An 18,453-nucleotide genomic window follows, 5' to 3' on the forward strand; every position below is an offset into this window, starting at 1 on the left:
CAAAAAAAAAAAAAAAAAAAAAAAAAAGAGTGCACGTGCACATAGAGGGAGAGAGATTCAAATATAATAATGCACTAGGTTAGGAATTGACTTACACCCTCAGAAAGTCCATTACATCTGGAGATAAAGGTGAAGCACCTGATCCCATAAACCGCACTCGTCCACCAAGCTTTTCCTTTATTTTGTTAAATACCAATCGGTCCCACATTGGTGATGGATTCCGGCCTGAAGCATTGATACTAAACATTAACAAGAAATGTGAATCCACACGTTAACTACCTCCTATTTAATGAATGTAGCGGTCAGGTTTATAATCTACTATTAGAACTTCAGTGTTTTGGGCTCAAATAATTGTTAAGAAAAAAACACTTCTGTGGTGTGTTCTGACAAATGACTAAACTGGATAGGTTGGGCACCAATGAGAAGATATCAACTATAATGTTAAAAACTAGTCATTGGCTATACATACCACTCATCAATGCTTGCTTCTTAGAGTTGTAGGCAGCTCTAAATAGCCTCTCCTTTAAAACCCCAGAACTTTTCACCGCATTTACGATTCTGAGACAATCAAATTTATCAAACATGCCTGAATGACCATACAGATTATAACAATATAAATTATGCACTCCTCAAGCACAATCTTACCCATCATATATACGGTTATACAGCCGAGGAACACTACAAAATATTGTTGGTCTTAAAGCAGACAAATCATCCAGCAATTTCAAATTGTCCTGCAAGTTTGAGAAACTAAGCCACAAGTGTGTTTGTATGAAGACACCCAAAATGTACCTAGTTAAGCGTTAAAAAAGATAGCTGTATTAACTGCAGACCTACATTTAGTCTTTAGTTTCTTGAAATGTATGTGTAGTTTCATTACAGGGATTATTTCATGCTCAGAACAGTTGTGATACCAATATATCAGATCAAAAGATGGTCTCCTAACAAGATATCTTTTGGCCTCCTTTGCCCAAGAAAACTACGATAAAACCTATTTACTATGCATAATGACTTAACTATAAAATCTCCCTGACAAGTTCTCTACCTCACAACAGCATTCTTGAACTAGGGCATACCATAAAAATTCTTTAACTGATCCCTAACTAAAATAGGAATTAGAGTCATGACAACATGTGTGTGTGTGTGTATCCGGCAGAATTGACACATACTCCCTGGTAGAATCCAACAGCAACACCATAGTAAACTGACACAATCTGGTTACTCCGTTCATATATGTGTGCCAAAGGAAGATAGGATATATAACTGCAAAAGATAAATAGAAGTCAAATCAGAAAAGTATATAAAGTATCTTTCAACAAAGTCTTAATATGAATTGAAGATGAAACTTACATGTCTGCAGGGTTGAATTTGATTGCCATGCAGAAACCGGCAACACTTGAAATTAAGTTGTTATGTGTCAAGACAACTCCCTTCCAGAGAAATATAAGGCCAATCATTGTGGAGATGAGACAGTAGCAGCAAAAGCTGAGAACCATATTTCAAAAAACATGTATCCTACCTTTGGTTTGCCAGTAGTACCACTAGTATAGCATATGGTAGCAACATCCTCAGGTTTAGGAGGGGTAAAAGGTTGCAGGCTACTGCGGCCCTAAAATAAAAACCATTTGTAAGGTGGCATAATTTTTTTTAAGTTATAACAGACATGCTCAATTTCTATTGCATTGCAGATTGAGAATTGACCGGTCTGATTGTGAATTTTGAATTAAGATAGAAAGCTGATCTACAATAAAAAATTTGTTGAGAAAAATTTACAAAGCCATTCTCAATTTCAATTTAGGAATTTAAATTAAGGTGAAAATCTTGTCCACAATCAAACTATTGCTAATATTACAAGTAAATATCTAATGTAATAAGCATTAGAAACACACAAAAGAAAGTACATTTATCGCTAAACTGGAAAAGCAATTGATTTGTCAAACATATCAAACTCATCAACACAATCCTAACAGTTTGGCTTGTTCAGTTTATATTGTCAATTTCTCAATGCTAAAAACATAAGTAGAGATTGGGATCACTTATTTTTATACCATGGGAGACAATGATTCATTAGCCATCCAGAGAACAAAAACCATCCAAGTCAAATCAACTAAGCACTTAACATATTTCAACAATCAAAAAATTCTAGAAGGAATTTCAAAGAGATTCAATTTTAAAACAGGGATTCCTTGTCTCAAGCTACACAGTTCTAATATGGTCCACATACCAAAATGTTTTAGCCACATACTGCTAGCCTACTTAAAATAAGAAAGGCAAAGTTTTAGAATGAAACTTACCTCACTAAACAGTTTTGTATATGATTTGAGCTTCACTCCAGATGCCAGAGGAAGTGATGGTAAGTGTTCATCTACACCTCCCACTACCTGCCATAAAGTATACAACACAGAATGAGAATAAGATCCATGGTATTCTTTAGCTGATTAGGATCTTAGTAGAGACCACAGAAGTACATACCACTATAAGTCGTACAGATGGAATCTCAGATATGAAGCTAAGCAGCTGCAAGTTCCAGGAGAGAACATAAGGCACATTGCAATTCAAATCAAGCTAACATCGGATCTGCTAACCTCATAGGTTATATATACATGAGATATGAACATGTAATATAGCCAAATACGAGTATGCCACGGAATTCCAGCTTCAATTAGCAATTATATATCAGAAAGTTCTACCCATTACCATATCATCATCTCATGTTATGAGAAAAGGGGAAAAGGGGAAAAGGGGAATCTAGAACAGCCAATTCAAGTGCATTGAGTATGGGTGTCTCCCATTTCCTAAAATAAACTAGCAGAAAAATATGCAACAAAAATTAGTAGAAGAAAATTTAAGCCTTTTCTGTTGTATGAGAGAGGGAGACGAAGAGAGAAGCAGAGAGGGAAAACAAGGAAAAGTACTTGGAAGACCTGGATCACCTGACTCCTGAGACAAGTTTTATAACAATTAGATTCATGTATTAACAACCTATCATCTAACAATGTTTGTTAAACTCAATGCACGTTGAGTATGAACAGAAAATTCATGATTTAGTGAAGATAATTCACAGCAAGCCAGTTTCTTTCATAATGCACAGGCCTTTAAACTAGTCAAAATGTATCAAAGTCTTGTTTAAGAATAAGGCAAGAAGTTTCCAGTGAACTAAGAACCCAACGTGATGCTAACTAGCTAGACATGGGTTCTACTATGTAGAAGGGTAGATTTAAAGGGCAAAGATTAAACTCACGGTGTTCAATGTCTCTGGGACACAGAAGATAGCTTGCACATCAGCATGATTCACAACATACTTAACTGCATCAGGACCTGCGCACAGAATCAGACATTGTAAGAACAGGATTAATGTATCAAGATAGATGCATTTTTTATCAGTCATGCACGTACCAAGTGTGTCATATAAGGGAACTGAAATGTAAGAATATGCTGTACAAGCATGATCCACAAGCAACCACTCTGGTCTATTTATAAAATAGAGTCCAATGCAAGCTCCCTGTTCCACAAGAAACCAATTGATGTCTAAGCAACTACATTAAAAGTAACATGTCACATGGAAGTATGACTTTTCATTTGAGCATTACTGAAGAGGCTAGCTACATAGGGATTGTTTGGAAGTGTGATTGTTGTTGCTTTTCAAATAGCTTTTCGTGCCAAAATACATGCCAACAATGTTTTTTTATTTTTAAAAAATCATTTTTGACATCTGCACATCAAAATGATTTGAAAACACTAAAAACATATTAATTTAAACTTAATAAAAAAATTTAAAAAATTTAATTTTTTTCAAAAGCGCTTTTAAAACACAGAAACAAACAGGGAGATAATGTCAACAAAATACACAAGCTAAGTATTAGATTAAAGAACATCAAATATTACATACGCATGTGAAAACAATTACACACATTTTTTTAAGAAAAAAAATAACTCCTACAAAATACAGATCCAAATTATCTAGAAAATGACTCACCTTTTGTAACCCATGAAAACGAAGGGCAGAACCTATAGCTTCCCTAGCAACACCAGCTTCTCCATATGTCATCCATGTATACCTTTCATATATAAAAGGTCAAAATGATTAAAAAAAAAACACACAAAGAAGTCACTTGACTTTATCTTTAATTTTTAATCCATGAAAAAAAATAGAATCAAATTCCATTAATCAACAACTCACTCTCCAATCATTCCATCTGCCTGAACTCGTGTGCCCAAGTACTTGTAATCTCCAAAAGTTTTAACAGCATGTCTATAAACACCAGGAAAAAAAAAAATTATGATAAGCACCTTAATACTATTTGTTCTTAAACTCTTTCATTGACCAAGCCATTTATGTTTCAATTTCAAATTATAGACCGTTTAAACTACATACGCAGTAAAGTGAGTAGTTGAGATTCTTACACAAAGTTATCATGTAATGTCTCGATCTCAGGGTGATCATGAAACCTAGTTACAATCTTCATTGGCGACCGTGCAGATCTACCATTACATAAACAAGTAAAATTCATAATCAAGCAATTCTTAACCAATTAATTACTATAAAGAAAAATTAATTAAGTCCAAACTAGTCGAAATTAAACTACAAAAAAAGGAAAAACAAGAAGCAAATTAAGCATTGCTTACCTATACACATTCCACTTCCCTGTTTGCAATTTCTCCGGTAAACAAACACTGTACTGTTGACCTACACAGCAAATGAAAACAAAAATAAAAATTAACAATAAATTCAATCATCAAAATATTAAAAGAATAACACATAAATATTTAAAAATAAATAAACAATTATCCAAATGATAGTAATTATTTATTTGCAAGCAATCAAAAAATAGTTAAGAAATTCATTTAACCGCCTAAGAGTCTATTTAAGAGTATGGTTATGGTTGTTTCCAAAGTATTTTTTCTTATAAATATATTAAAAATATATTTTTAACATCGCACATTAAAAATATCTAAAAATATTAAAACAAGTATTAATGTAAAATAAAAAAAAATATTAAAACACAAAAACAAACCTGCCTAAATGAACTAAAGCCGTTAAAAAACAACGCAGAAATCTCAAAAAAAAATAAAAAATACATATTCAAAACCAGTCAGCGCCCAAAATCTAGCGATCTAAAAAATGTTATAAACTTGAAACATGAGTTGATACTTATACAAGTATAAGTGTAAGAATGCATCAAGAGAGAGAGATTACGGTGAACGAACTGTGAGGAGGTGAGGTTAGCTTGAAGGTCGGATTGATCAGCGGTGGTGGAAGAGAGGATGTGACTCTGGATAGATTTGAGACGACGTTGAGCCGGTGAATCCATGGAAAGAGAATGAAAATAATTTTCTCGGGAAAATGAAGTTTTGGTGTTTGCTTGTATGGAGGGAAAGAAAATAGATGGAAATGATATGCTTGTTTGTTTCAGGAAGTCATAAATAATTATTGAAGAAGGTGGTCGTGACGGATGGGCCCGGGGATTGAGACGGAGTGATGACGTGGCAAAGAAGTAGATAAAGATGAGGTCCACTACTTGGTAGGGTTCTTCGTTGCCAAACATCACTGACATCTTTTTTTTGATACTGTGTAATTTTTTAAAAATTAATTTTTATTTATAAATATATTAAAATAATATTTTTTTATTTTTAATATCAACACATTAAAATAAATTAAAAACAATAAAAATAAAGAAATAAATTAATTTTTAATACTGTGTAATTGATAGAATTAATCAATTATATTAGCTGACGTTGACGGAGCTTGAAAGACTTTTTCAGAAATTTGTAAGTTTTCGAGGACTTAATTGATAAAACAAATGACAATTCCTTGATATCCGGAGTGACTCAAGAATTGCTATATTTGCCTTGATACTCCCGTTTGCGATTTTGAGCATGGCCCAGACGCGGTCTCAATAATATTATTTTGGCATGTCTGAAAAAGTTAATATATATAAATATATTTATAGTTTTTTTTTTTAAAATCGTGTTTCAGAAGTTAATTTATCAGGGAAAAAACCGAGACCATATATAAATATATTTGAAGTTTTTTTAAAAAAAATTGTCTTAAATTTTGTTTTCTAGAAATTTAATTTTTTTAAAAAAATTATATTTTAATATTATTTTAATATGCTGGTATTAATAATGATTTTTTAAAAAATATTTATTATTTTAATAAAATTTCAAATAAAAAATACTACTGTTATTGTATTATATCTAGTGATTATTTGAGGTCAGTAATTTGCTTGTGATTTTAACTTTTAGCAATGTTTGTAATTTTTAAATATTAGATAATATTTTAAAAGATAATATTACATTTACTTTCATGTGTTATTTTCAGAAGCTATATTCTATAAGCTTTTAAAAAGTCATGGAAACAGGTAAAAATCACAGCTTTTCCACGCAAACCATTATTGGTTGAACCTTTAAATTACTTGAGTGCAATTTATACCTTTTTCTTGAATTTTAGTCTCGTGTGTTTGTTAACACGGTACATCGCCTTAATAAATAAGCTTTTAATAACAAAAAGATTTTATACTAAACACTTGAAAAAAAAATCTATTTAAACTTATTTTTTGAAGTGATTGTTACTTAATTAAAATATTTTAAAAATTATATATGAAAGTTTTTATTTTATGATGTTTGAAGAGTAACTAGGAATATTCTATTAGCTATTTTGAGCTCATTTTAAAAAAATAGGTAAATTCTAAATAAAAATATCATTATTATTTTTAGAAAGTCTTGGAATTTATGTTATATCTTCTATTCATGTTTATTTTTTTAATATAAATTTTAGAAAATAACTTACTAGATGCTTTATAAATATTATAAAATTTCATATATAAATAAATTTGGAAATATTTGCAAGTCTTTAAAGAAAAAACAAAAGCTCCATGTTTAATATGTTTTTTTTTGTGAGATTTTGTTTTAAAAATTATCATAGTACTCTTAATTTTGATGAATCCTTGATCTTTATTACTTGCATCCATGTATCTTGAAAATCATATTTTTTAACTAAGATGTATACATATTTTTTGTTATTTTTTAATTATTTTATTTTATTATAATCTGTTTTTATAAAAAAAATATTATTATTTTTCTAAGAAAAAATTCGACAGCTCAGGGTTTGAGGTAAGCATTGGCTTAACTGTGTTGGAATTAAAACTATCTTGAATCTGGTCCAGGTCCATGAAGAGAGGTCGCCCCATCATCAATTAATGCTCGGGTTTAATTATTTGATCAGATCTGATTTAGGGTAGGTCCAATCCAAAATATAATACCTAAGACCATGTCATGATTCTTTGTAGCATATGGTAATAATTAAAAATAAAAATTCCTTGGGATAAAACTATAGTACAGGGCAAAACGATATTTTTTAATAAGTTGTTTATTGGCTGTCAAGTCCTAGCCAATTGAATGTCTCGGACTTATATTTTATTACGATCCCCGAACTTATAAAATTCACCATAATCATTGATCAAGATCTGTCCACGTGTCTTGACTTGTGTAAAGAAATAATGCCACGTGGTTAGAATATTCCATTTATTTTTTTAATATAGAGAAACACGCTCAACAGTCCTAATATTCATTGACTATAATCCATCTTAATTTCAACCGGGTAATTGATGGATTTTTATTCCTTGTGCTATCCTTTCGGATTCCAATCCAGATGAAAATCATGTAAAGTAATTTTTCTGTAATAGCTTGGGCATGGATGTAATTTACCTTAAAACTGATTAAAAAAATATTTAATCCCAATTTGTAAAAATTACTTGATTATATCTTAGATGTTAAAAATAAAATGTCAACATTAGTTTTACTATGAAAAAAATAACATGAATTCAATAAAATTATTATAAAAACAACTTTACAGTAAACAATTGTCTCAAGCCGAGCAAGAATATTGTTTTGTATTTTAAAAATATTTTTTATTATTTTTAAAAAAATTTATTTTTTATGTATGTGTTTTTATATCAATATGCTGATATTAATAATAAAAAAAATTATTTTAATATATTTTTAAATAAAATTTTAAAAAATAAACACCACTATACTTTCAAATATTTTTATTTTTATTGTTATAAAATATGATGGGATTGATTTTAAAATTAGTTTAGGTAATAGGTCATTTTGAGTTAGTTATTTTTATTAAAACTATAGTATTTTATCTGTTTTATTAGAGCTGATTTAGTTAGATTTAGATTTAACAGGCAGGCCAGACTATTAAAAAGTCAAAAATTTAAAAAGTTTGACCGAATTAATAAAATGTCTGGAGAGACTAGAAAACTAACTAAAATCAAGCTCTTGGTTTCAAACTTCCCCGATCAACACGCTGAGCCAATTAGGATTAGTAACCATGGATTCAACAACTGAAAGCGATCTCAAATTTCATGACATTTATTATCATCAATTAAATACCATCAAGCTATTTGCTCGTGCGGTGAAAATATTTCAAGCACACGCGCCGGTTCAGTTGTGAATAATCTGTTTAACACGTGGTTGGAGAATAATTCAAGGATGTAAAAAAGATATTCAAGTGTTGGTAGCTTGTTTCAAAGAAGAAAAAGAAATTTGTAACATGAATTGGAGACCCGGTTGTTTTAACAAATTGATTTTGTCTAATTATGTAATAAAAAATAATAAATGAATAAAAAAATAATTATAGTGATTTATATAAAAAACAACTCCATGAAAAATAAAAATAAAAGAACTAATAATATCATTTTATAGCTAGTTAAGTGTTAAACAAAAAAGATAATTTAAAAAACTAGTTCGAGTCAATTTGAATTAGCATCTTGATCACGTGTCAATATAAGTTAACTCAAGATAATTTTTTATAAAGCAAATATAAAAAATTATAATATTTAATTCTCAATAAGCTAGATTTTAAAATATAAAATTGAAAAAATATTAATTTAAAAACAAATAACCTTAAATACTTGAAGTTAAATTCTTGAATTGCATGAAAAGGATAAAAACATGAAATTAAATACTTGACATAACCCAATATTCAACATCAAATACTAAAAAAAAATATAAAAATATCTAATTAGAGAAACTTAAAAAACTCAAATTAACTCAAACTAGTATACTAAACCTGATATATAGATTATAAGACTAAAAAAAAATCTATAAAAAGAATTCATTAAGCTAACTTTCATCAAATTGTGAATAATAAAATAAAAAAAAATCAATGTAAAAAAACAATTTAAAAATGCCTAATGTCAACCTATGTTAATATTTTAAATATATCATCCAAGTAATAAAAACATGATCATAGCATTAAAAAAATTATCAAATCTAATTTTAAATAAATTAAATAAAAAATAATCCGATCAAAATAAAATTTAATGACAAAAAAAAAGAAGGGTTGAATCCCTTACTTCTCAATGTAATTCAGCCATTGATATTTGCTAATATTAAATTTTGGTCCGTGTACTCTAATTGTTTTATTTTAATTTAACTTAACATCATTTATTTTTACTAAATTTAGCATCCAAATTTAATTGCTATTCATTTGATATTTGATATGAGCTGGGACGGCACACTGGCCTGTGGCACTTTTCTAATTAAATATTTTTCGAGTGAAAATTTAGAATTGATTTTGTTTTTTAAAAATCAATACAGGTATTTGGATTCAATTAACTGTAAAATTAATTATTATATAAATTTTTAATAACTATAAAATTTATAAAACTCAAATTAATAACTTTTAAAATCACAAACCCATCATATTATTTTAAAAAAACCCAACCTAAATCCCTCTATCCTCTTTGCATATCAAAATTAAACACAAAAAGAGCATCCCAAGTCCCAACAATTTTCAAAGGTCGGATGATCAGAGTGAAAAATTGCCATTTCAATAATATTTTATTATTTTTTTCTTTTATTTATTCAAGCATTGTTAATAAATCTTAACACAAGAGAATTATCCCGTGTCATTGCGGTAACTTTAATTTTCTAAATTATTTTTTTGTATTAAAAAACATTGAGTTCAATTGATTTTTTTTAAGATTTTTATTATATTAATATTAAAATAAAAAAATATTATTTTAATTAGAAAACAAAGTAGCAGTAAAAAATATTTAATGAATATTTAACAATGTGGTAAAAATTATTTGTTAAAGTATATATCCCGTATCATTGCGGTAACTTTAATTTTCTAAATTATTTTTTTGTGTTAAAAAACATTGAGTTGCATTGATTTTTTTTTAAAGAATTTTATTATATTAATATTAAAATAAAAAAATATTATTTTAATTAAAAAACAAAGTAGCAGTAAAAAATATTTAATGAATATTTAACAATGTGGTAAAAATTATTTGTTAAAGTATATATTTTTGGAAAATATATTAAAATAATATATTTTCTAGAAATTTATTTTAAATGTAGAATATTAAAATAATAAAAAAATTAATTTAAAACTAAAAAAAACTCAAAATCGTGTAGTCCTGTGATTAATCAAAGCTCCAAGCTAATCTTTCAATCATTCGATGATGTCCTCCCAGTCAAGATAAAAAAGACAACCTCTCAGGCTTGGCTGGGTAATGATCGATTAAACTACAGAATCTATGGAAATCTCCGTCTTAAAGAAAGAGAAGAACACAAAAGGACACAGCTCACAAGTCACGTCTTTTATTTAATGTCTGACGGACTTTGTCCATAAACAGAGAGAGAGGTAGTCTTTACTCTCTCGTTTGTCTCACCTTCTCTTACATTTTATTTGAGAAGTTTTGAGTTCCCTTCACTTTTTCTAGGATCCGGAGTGGATTTTTCCTTCAGATTTTTTTTGAAAAAGTGAATGGCAGAGATAGGGAAGATAGTGCTTGATTCAGGATGGTTAGCTGCTAGATCAACTGAGGTTCATCTCAGCGGGACCCAACTCACCACCACTCATTCTCCTTCTGGTCTTGATAAGCCATGGATGGAAGCTGCTGTTCCTGGAACGTAATGCATCAATACCAAATTTTCAATTTTTGCTTTTCATTTTGTTAAATTCGCTGTCTTTCTTTGAATTTGGCTGCTCTTTGAGAAACCCATTTGTTTTTCTTTGAATTTGATCATGTTTTTATAGTCCCTCTGTGTTTTTTTTTTTTTTTTGGATTTTGATGTCCCTGTTTGGTTGAATCGGTTTTCTGTTTGATAAAAAATGCTCTATTAGTTGACCCAGTTGACTTAATTGGTCAATTATCCTTAATTATTCTGTAATGTCTCATCTTAGTTTTACCTTTTTAAAGCTTATTTAATGGCCCAAATCACTGAATTATATCAGTAATCAATTAAGGAGTATTTAAACTTCTTTGAATCCAGTGTCCAGTTTCTGTAAATATCTGATTCTTTTTATTGTTTCTTTTATTTTTGGCAAGTGACTGTATGATGTGTAAATACCATCTGAATTGTAATTAATTAACACGGGTGTTAAAATTATAATGCGTAAGCTTAATTTAGTATAGATTTTTTTCCTTCTTTAACATTTGCTAGTAAACTTAGCAGCTGAGATTTTTGAATCGTAAATATTTAATATGATGGAAATCATGTTTAATGATCTTGCATTTTATTTAGTGCAGGATTTATCTTTATGTAATATCTGCTAATAATATCAATAGCAACGCTATTAACATATGTGCGCTACTGTTTATTTTTTTCCTTTATTTTTATAGTGTTTTGGGAACCCTGGTGAAGAACAAAGTTGTTCCTGATCCCTTTTATGGTTTAGAAAACGAAGCGATTATTGATATAGCTGATTCTGGAAGGGAGCATTATACATTCTGGTTCTTCACAACTTTTCAGTGTAAGCTGGTATGCAATACTTCGCTGCCTGTTCGGGTTAATTATGAATTAAAACTGCAGTTTGGTTTGTATACTGGAATCTATCTTGATTTCAGATTTTCTCCCAAAGTATTTCGTTCTATATTCTACATCTTGTAATTGATCAATATGGGTACTGGATTGCGGCATTGTATGAAACCTCAGAAGAGGCATAACCTGCTTATTTAAACATTGCTGAAAATTTGAGTTTCTTTCAAACATTTTAATGTATGATGACTTGTCATTATTATTATTTTTTCCTTATCTCATTTTTTATTTTTAAAATCTTCCTTTGGATTGTCTCTAATTATTTGACATTTCACAGTCAGCAAACCAGCATCTGGATCTGAATTTTCGTGGAATCAATTACTCGGCAGAACTATATTTAAATGGAAACAAGAAGATCTTGCCAAAGGGGATGTTTCGAAGACATTCTCTTGATGTTACTGATATTCTACATCCTGATGGTCAGAACTTGCTTGCTGTTCTGGTTCACCCTCCAGATCATCCTGGTACAATTCCCCCAGAAGGGGGGCAGGGTGGTGATCATGAGGTGCACTACTATTTCTTAGTCCTCATTAATGAATTCTATCTTCTTCCTGTTCCTAACTGTTTTCTACTTCCACAGAAAGATATTTTGGTTTTCCTGGGGTGTTTAATGGCTGAAATTATGAGAGCAGAAATTTCAAGCTAACATCCTTTTATTATTGTTATTATTTTTATTTCAGATTGGAAAAGATGTTGCCACGCAATATGTTGAGGGTTGGGATTGGATGGCTCCTATAAGGTTATTTTTTGAATTGAAGAGTGTAATTCTTTTTAATTGCACACACAAATCCTTTTTCTTGATTGTGGGTTATTATATGGATAGAGTAGCAGCTTATGCATGGGGAAAAGAGAAGGTGCTCTATTTTAAAACATCACGATGAATAGCAAAATACATTTACTGTTGCACTTGTGCTGCTTATGATGTTTTTTCTTCAAAACTGTGGTTTGCCTCAGATTCTTTCTTCACATGCTATAGTTTTTTCCTGCAAACATCACAGACCTATATTATAGCAGTGAATGAGAAAACTAATGCTGCCTTTCTATTACTTCAGGGATAGGAACACTGGCATATGGGATGAGGTATCGATTTCCATCACTGGGGTGAGTCTAATATACCATGTTGCATTTCTTTCCATGACCTGCTCATTTATGTCCTCGTAACATTGGAAGATTCATATCATTTGAGAAGCTTATCAGTATAAGGCGTGAAGGCTTGGATTCTTATATATTCATACATTCCAATTTGGTGCAGCCAGTGAAAATAATAGATCCCCACTTGGTTTCAACCTTTTTTGATGGTTACAAGAGGGTATATCTGCATACTACAACAGAGTTGGAAAACAAAAGTTCCTCGGTTGTTGAATGTGATCTGAACATCCAAGTGACATCGGAACTTGAAGGAGGTGTTTGCATAGTAGAACATCTTCAGACTCAACGCCTGTCTATCCCCTCTGGAAAACGTGTTCAATATACATTTCCTCAGGTGAATTACATTATTTGTTTTTGTTGTTCTGAGCAGACTGCCCTTTTGTTGCATTTCTAAGTTATATAAATACTTTGAAGGATAATAATGGTTTTCATGACTAGTTGGGGATTATTGAAGGGAACTCATCTATTTGATTTTTTTTGAGTAGCTTGTGGCAAGAAATTATTTTCGACTTGTTCTCGCCCAAACATGTTCAATTCAATCCTCATAGCCTGTTGATTATCCTAACCTAGTGCAAGTATGTTTTTACTTGAATAATCCTCTTGATTTTCTTGTGAGGTTCCTTAATGCATTTCTTAAAAGTGTTCATTGTTGCTATCCTTTTAGCTATATGATTACTTTTGTACCCACTCTATTTCCCCCTTCTTTGTTCTTTTATTTTTATGTCTGCCTTGGAGAATACATCCTCCCATTTGAACATCTTTTACTGCTAAAATCATGTGATTGTTCGAGACCCAAATTTCATGTTCATAACAGAGTTCTGCTTTTAATAAGATGAACAATGAATATTGCTGTAAGAATGTGGGAGTTCCTGGCTTCCTAAGATGCATTTTATTCTCGATTAGGGATGAAGTGGAGGAAACTAACCACCTTTTTTAATTCCATTACATTTGCAATGAATATACATGCATGAAGAGTTAGCAGCCTTTTGTTCTTTACTACTGAGGCCAATATGCGGAAACATAATGAGTGCCCTTTTTTGTTTACCCATGAAAAAATTAATAAAAATCAGATGTGTATAATGTCAAATACCTATGCTTTGGGACTGTCCATTGTTCTCAACTTTCAACTAATTGCATGCATATAATTTTGGTTTCCATTAGTTCTTTTTGAGTGCTAAACCGTGTGATGTTGCAGCTTTTTTTCTACAAGCCCAACTTATGGTGGCCAAATGGAATGGGAAAACAAGCATTATACAATGTCACTATTACTGTTGATGTAAATGGACATGGAGAGTCTGACTCATGGAGCCATATGCATGGATTCCGTAAAATTGAGAGCTATATTGATAGTGCAACTGGTGGAAGGTATTTAATGTATAAATTTTATGTAACAGATTGATTATAAAAGTTCTGGCCTCAGGTTCCACAACCATGTTTTTATTTTATGGGCTGAACAGGTTGTTCAAGGTCAATGGGCAGCCTATTTTTATCCGCGGTGGTAATTGGATATTGTCGGATGGGTTGCTAAGGCTTTCTAAAAAACGCTACAAAACAGACATCAAGTTTCATGCAGATATGAATTTTAACATGATCCGTTGTTGGGGTGGTGGATTAACTGAGAGGCCAGAGTTCTATCATTACTGTGACATCTATGGTTTGCTGGTAATTCTCTCTATCTGATTTAATGTAATCAAGTTTTGAAAATGTCTCTGCAAGAGTGAATTTTGACTTCGAATTTATCAAATTATGCTGGGCTTTAAATCATTAATTTTTGTAGCTTGCATGGGGGTATACTTTCAGTTAAAAGCTGGACGATCATTTTGCTAATCCTATTATCCTGCTTCAAATTCCAATGTGCAACCTTAGATTGGTGTTTCTCTATTAAAAGTTAATGGGATATGTAGCCCTGTCTTTAAACCGTGAATCATATACTGGATTAATTTTTGCAGGTGTGGCAAGAATTTTGGATAACTGGAGATGTTGATGGCAGAGGTGTCCCTGTTTCAAATCCAAATGGTCCACTTGACCATGACCTTTTTATGCTATGTGCAAGAGACACTGTCAAGCTTCTACGAAATCATCCTAGTCTTGCTCTTTGGGTGGGTGGAAATGAACAAGTTCCACCACCTGACATCAACAATGCTTTAAAGGATGAGCTGAAGCTCCATCCTCATTTTGAGAGTCTCCATAACACTGGCAAGTCTCTGCAAGAACTGTCTGCAAGCATGAAAGATCCTAGTAATTATCTTGATGGTACACGCATTTATATCCAAGGATCAATGTGGGATGGCTTTGCAAATGGAAAGGGGGACTTCACTGATGGTCCTTACGAAATACAATACCCTGAAAGTTTCTTCAAGGATGATTTTTACAACTATGGATTCAATCCTGAGGTTGGTTCTGTTGGAGTGCCAATTGCTGCTACCATCAAAGCTACAATGCCTCCAGAAGGATGGAAAATTCCATTGTTTAAGAAGCTTCCAGATGGTTATGTAGAAGAAGTGCCAAACCCCATATGGGAATACCACAAATACATTCCTTATTCAAAACCAGGCAAGGTTCACAATCAGATTCTTCTATATGGGACTCCAACAGATCTTAATGATTTTTGCTTGAAGGTATTTACTTACAATTGCTTAGATCTTTTTCAAGCCTCTATCCACTTGTTTAAACAAAGGACTTAAACTACCATGAATGGAAGTGGCTCCAAAGGATTTAAACTTTTTATTGAGACAAATTTGGTGTATGATTAAGACATTGTTGTTGTTGTTCTGACCTGTTTAAGCCATCATCTCAGGCTCAGCTTGTAAACTACATTCAGTATAGAGCTCTATTGGAAGGCTGGACGTCCCGTATGTGGAGCAAATACACTGGTGTTTTGATTTGGAAGACTCAGAATCCTTGGACAGGTCTTAGAGGTCAGTTTTATGACCATCTCCATGACCAAACAGCAGGTTTTTATGGCTGTCGCAGTGCTGCAGAGCCAGTCCATGTCCAGCTAAATTTGGCTACGTATTTTATTGAGGTAAATGACCATACTAGAACTGTATTGTTTCCACGTCTTTAGGGCACATATCTAATTGCAATTTCCAACTGCGTAGTTTTCTCTTACAGTGCTACACATGGCATAATCCATTCCTTGCTTCCAGAATACTTACCCTGACTTTTCTAGTTTCTCTTGCCATAAACAGGTTGTTAATACTCTGTCAGAGCAACTATCTGATGTTGCCATAGAAGCATCGGTATGGGATCTCGAAGGAACATGCCCATATTATGTAGTGCATGAAAAGCTCTCTGTTCCTTCAAAGAAAACAGTACCCATACTTGAGATGAAATATCCAAAATCAAAAAACCCAAAGCCAGTGTACTTTCTTCTTCTCAAACTCTACAAGATGTCAGATTATGGGGTTATATCTAGGAATTTTTACTGGTTGCATCTGCCTGGTGGAGACTACAAGCTGTTGGAGCCATACAGGAAGAAGAGAGTTCCCCTTAAGATTAGATCAACCACTTTTATCAAAGGGTCCACTTATGAAATGGAAATGCACGTCGAAAACAAGTCCAAAAGGCCAGAATTAAAAAGTTTAACCTACAAGAATAATTTTGTTACTAGAATTGGTGATGGTGATTTTGACATGGCCTCAGTGGAGCCTGTAAATAGTGCAGCTGAGGAAAAACAGGAGGCTAGTTTATTCCAGAGGATCTACAGACGTTTTTCAGGGGAAACTGATGATTTGCAGGTTTCTGAAATTAACGGCTCTGATGAAGGAGTTGCTTTTTTCCTATATTTCTCTGTTCATGCTTCGAAACCAGGCCACAAGGAAGGAGAAGATACAAGAATTCTCCCAGTCCATTACTCGGACAATTACTTTTCACTTGTACCCGGAGAGGTGATGCCCATCAAGATATCTTTTGAAGTTCCTCCAGGTGTTACCCCACGGATAAGACTCCATGGCTGGAATTACCACAGTGGACACAAAGTTTATTGAGCTCAGTAAGATTACTTCCTCTCCATTTGATTGTTAGTGGTCTTTCAGATCAATCAAATAAATAAATAAAAAGATTCAACTTCTGGACTCAAAGTTGTCTCATTTCCTGCACAGCACAGCTTGTATAAGTTGACATTGAAGATAAAGAGGGGTGCCAGAGAGCTTTCAGATTCATTTTCTGTATTTCCTATTGTTTGAGGTTATATATCGTAATAGCAGTACGTATTTTGATTTCCAATTGTAAATGACTGTATCAAAGAACTGCATTCAGCATTTGATGTGGTTTTCTGTGCCTTTTCATATACTTTCGATTCATTTCTTGATATGGAGAGGAAAGAAGTCAAAGACAACGAAGCCTTTGCCTTTTCATGTTTTTGGTTGAACAGACATTTACAAGCATCAGCTTGCACTTGTAACAGGAATGCTAGGCTGAGCTGACCTTTGTCATGTCTGCATGTCATCAACGACTAGTCTGCCCTCCGAAAGGCCCTTCTGGCAGTTAAGAAGTTGGAACCTGAAAATAAATTAAGCTTAAAAGCCAAGGCGATGAACTCTTCATTTCTCATTTGAAAACAAAAGAAACAATGTTTATTGGATGAGAACTAAAATTCAGAAACAATGTCTGAATTCATCACACTTCCTGATATAAAATGTCAAATCCTCTTAAAAATATGCCATTTAATTTTATTGCATAAAATAACGTAAAATGTTAACATACATGGATAGAAGGACTCGATTGATAAATGTTTGATCCTTAAGGGACTTGATTGAAAACATATCTAGTTTAGCATAATTTAGAATTGATAGATTGGGAAAAATGAGGTTTGTCAAAATTCAAACACCCCTGCTTCCCTCTAGTCAAATGCACACTTGGTAGTCTACAAGCTTCCAGTTTTCATGGATGAAATCCAAATGGGTAATCCACAAACTGAATTCCCATATTCCCTCATGGGCGACCTCCTTGACATCTCCACTCAAAGCAAAAACCTATCACACCCCATCTTCAAAGACTTCATCTTTTCTTCTCAACCATGTAGATATAGGCCACCTCTTGTCCATTTGTGGAAGAGAAGGTTACCTTCATTTAGGTTCTTCTCTCCATGCCTCTATAATCAAAACCCACGAATTCTTTAATCCCCTAGAACAAAATGCCTTTGTCATTTGGAATTCTCTCCTTTTTATGTACGCAAAAAATGGGGTCTTAATTGATGCTGCTAAGTTGTTTGATGAAATGCCCAGGAGAGATACTGTGTCTTGGAATATAATGATTTCTGGGTTTTTAAAAGATGGGAGTTTTGATGTAGGCTTTGGGTTCTTTAAACAGATGCTAAGTTTGGGTTTTTATAGGCTAGATCAAGCAACTTTGACCACGATTTTATCAGCTTGCGATAGGCCTGAGCTTGGTTTTGTTAACAAGATGGTGCATTGTTTGGCAGTTTTAAATGGTTTTCAGAGGGAAATAAGTGTAGGGAATGAA

General features: G+C 32.1%; 3 protein-coding genes across 5 annotated transcripts in view; 2 read left to right on the forward strand and 1 right to left on the reverse strand.

Annotated features, from left to right (window-relative positions):
- Window positions 1-5,420, reverse strand: part of LACS7 (long-chain acyl-CoA synthetase 7) — a 9,073-nt gene extending 3,653 nt beyond the window's left edge. Inside the window, exons 1-15 of the mRNA XM_011025323.1 lie at window positions 5,198-5,420; window positions 4,627-4,687; window positions 4,405-4,482; window positions 4,181-4,252; window positions 3,977-4,058; window positions 3,397-3,502; window positions 3,242-3,318; window positions 2,473-2,517; window positions 2,295-2,381; window positions 1,520-1,609; window positions 1,351-1,430; window positions 1,170-1,263; window positions 646-734; window positions 470-558; window positions 96-225 (exon numbers count right to left, since the gene is read on the reverse strand). Coding sequence (XP_011023625.1) covers window positions 96-225; window positions 470-558; window positions 646-734; window positions 1,170-1,263; window positions 1,351-1,430; window positions 1,520-1,609; window positions 2,295-2,381; window positions 2,473-2,517; window positions 3,242-3,318; window positions 3,397-3,502; window positions 3,977-4,058; window positions 4,181-4,252; window positions 4,405-4,482; window positions 4,627-4,687; window positions 5,198-5,312 — 1,295 coding nt within the window. The 5' untranslated portion in view covers window positions 5,313-5,420. The remainder of the gene's footprint in view (window positions 1-95; window positions 226-469; window positions 559-645; window positions 735-1,169; window positions 1,264-1,350; window positions 1,431-1,519; window positions 1,610-2,294; window positions 2,382-2,472; window positions 2,518-3,241; window positions 3,319-3,396; window positions 3,503-3,976; window positions 4,059-4,180; window positions 4,253-4,404; window positions 4,483-4,626; window positions 4,688-5,197) is intronic.
- A 5,104-nt stretch (window positions 5,421-10,524) lies between these two features.
- Window positions 10,525-17,299, forward strand: LOC105125043 (glycoside hydrolase family 2 protein). 3 transcript variants are annotated; one of them, XM_011025326.1, is made up of 12 exons: window positions 10,525-10,929; window positions 11,643-11,781; window positions 12,116-12,343; window positions 12,519-12,577; window positions 12,891-12,939; window positions 13,091-13,321; window positions 14,183-14,352; window positions 14,445-14,649; window positions 14,937-15,605; window positions 15,785-16,012; window positions 16,179-16,981; window positions 17,091-17,299. In XM_011025326.1, the coding sequence occupies exons 1-11, from the start codon at window positions 10,784-10,786 to the stop codon at window positions 16,974-16,976; spliced, it is 2,922 nt and encodes a 973-aa protein (XP_011023628.1). In that variant the 5' UTR covers window positions 10,525-10,783; the 3' UTR covers window positions 16,977-16,981; window positions 17,091-17,299. The 3 variants fall into 3 exon arrangements, with proteins under 3 accessions (XP_011023628.1, XP_011023629.1, XP_011023627.1); XM_011025327.1 differs by having other exon boundaries at window positions 17,094-17,299; XM_011025325.1 differs by having other exon boundaries at window positions 16,179-17,299.
- A 234-nt stretch (window positions 17,300-17,533) lies between these two features.
- LOC105125045 (pentatricopeptide repeat-containing protein At3g05340-like) overlaps window positions 17,534-18,453 on the forward strand; it is a 9,021-nt gene continuing 8,101 nt past the window's right edge. Inside the window, exon 1 of the mRNA XM_011025330.1 lies at window positions 17,534-18,445. Coding sequence (XP_011023632.1) covers window positions 17,878-18,445 — 568 coding nt within the window. The 5' untranslated portion in view covers window positions 17,534-17,877. The remainder of the gene's footprint in view (window positions 18,446-18,453) is intronic.

The sequence above is a fragment of the Populus euphratica genome, unplaced genomic scaffold (assembly GCF_000495115.2).
Source record: "Populus euphratica unplaced genomic scaffold, PopEup_1.0 scaffold28.1, whole genome shotgun sequence".
In the NCBI taxonomy this organism is placed as follows: Eukaryota; Viridiplantae; Streptophyta; class Magnoliopsida; order Malpighiales; family Salicaceae; genus Populus; species Populus euphratica.

What these genes read in the sequence shown, in the direction of transcription:
- LOC105125043 (XM_011025325.1), top strand. Translation starts at nt 10,784, where the DNA reads ATGGCAGAGATAGGGAAGATAGTGCTTGATTCAGGATGGTTAGCTGCT. An exon ending in GATAGTGCAACTGGTGGAAG is followed by an intron (nt 14,353 to 14,444) that starts GTATTTAATGTA and finishes TGGGCTGAACAG; the next exon opens with GTTGTTCAAGGTCAATGGGC. An exon ending in GTGACATCTATGGTTTGCTG is followed by an intron (nt 14,650 to 14,936) that starts GTAATTCTCTCT and finishes TAATTTTTGCAG; the next exon opens with GTGTGGCAAGAATTTTGGAT.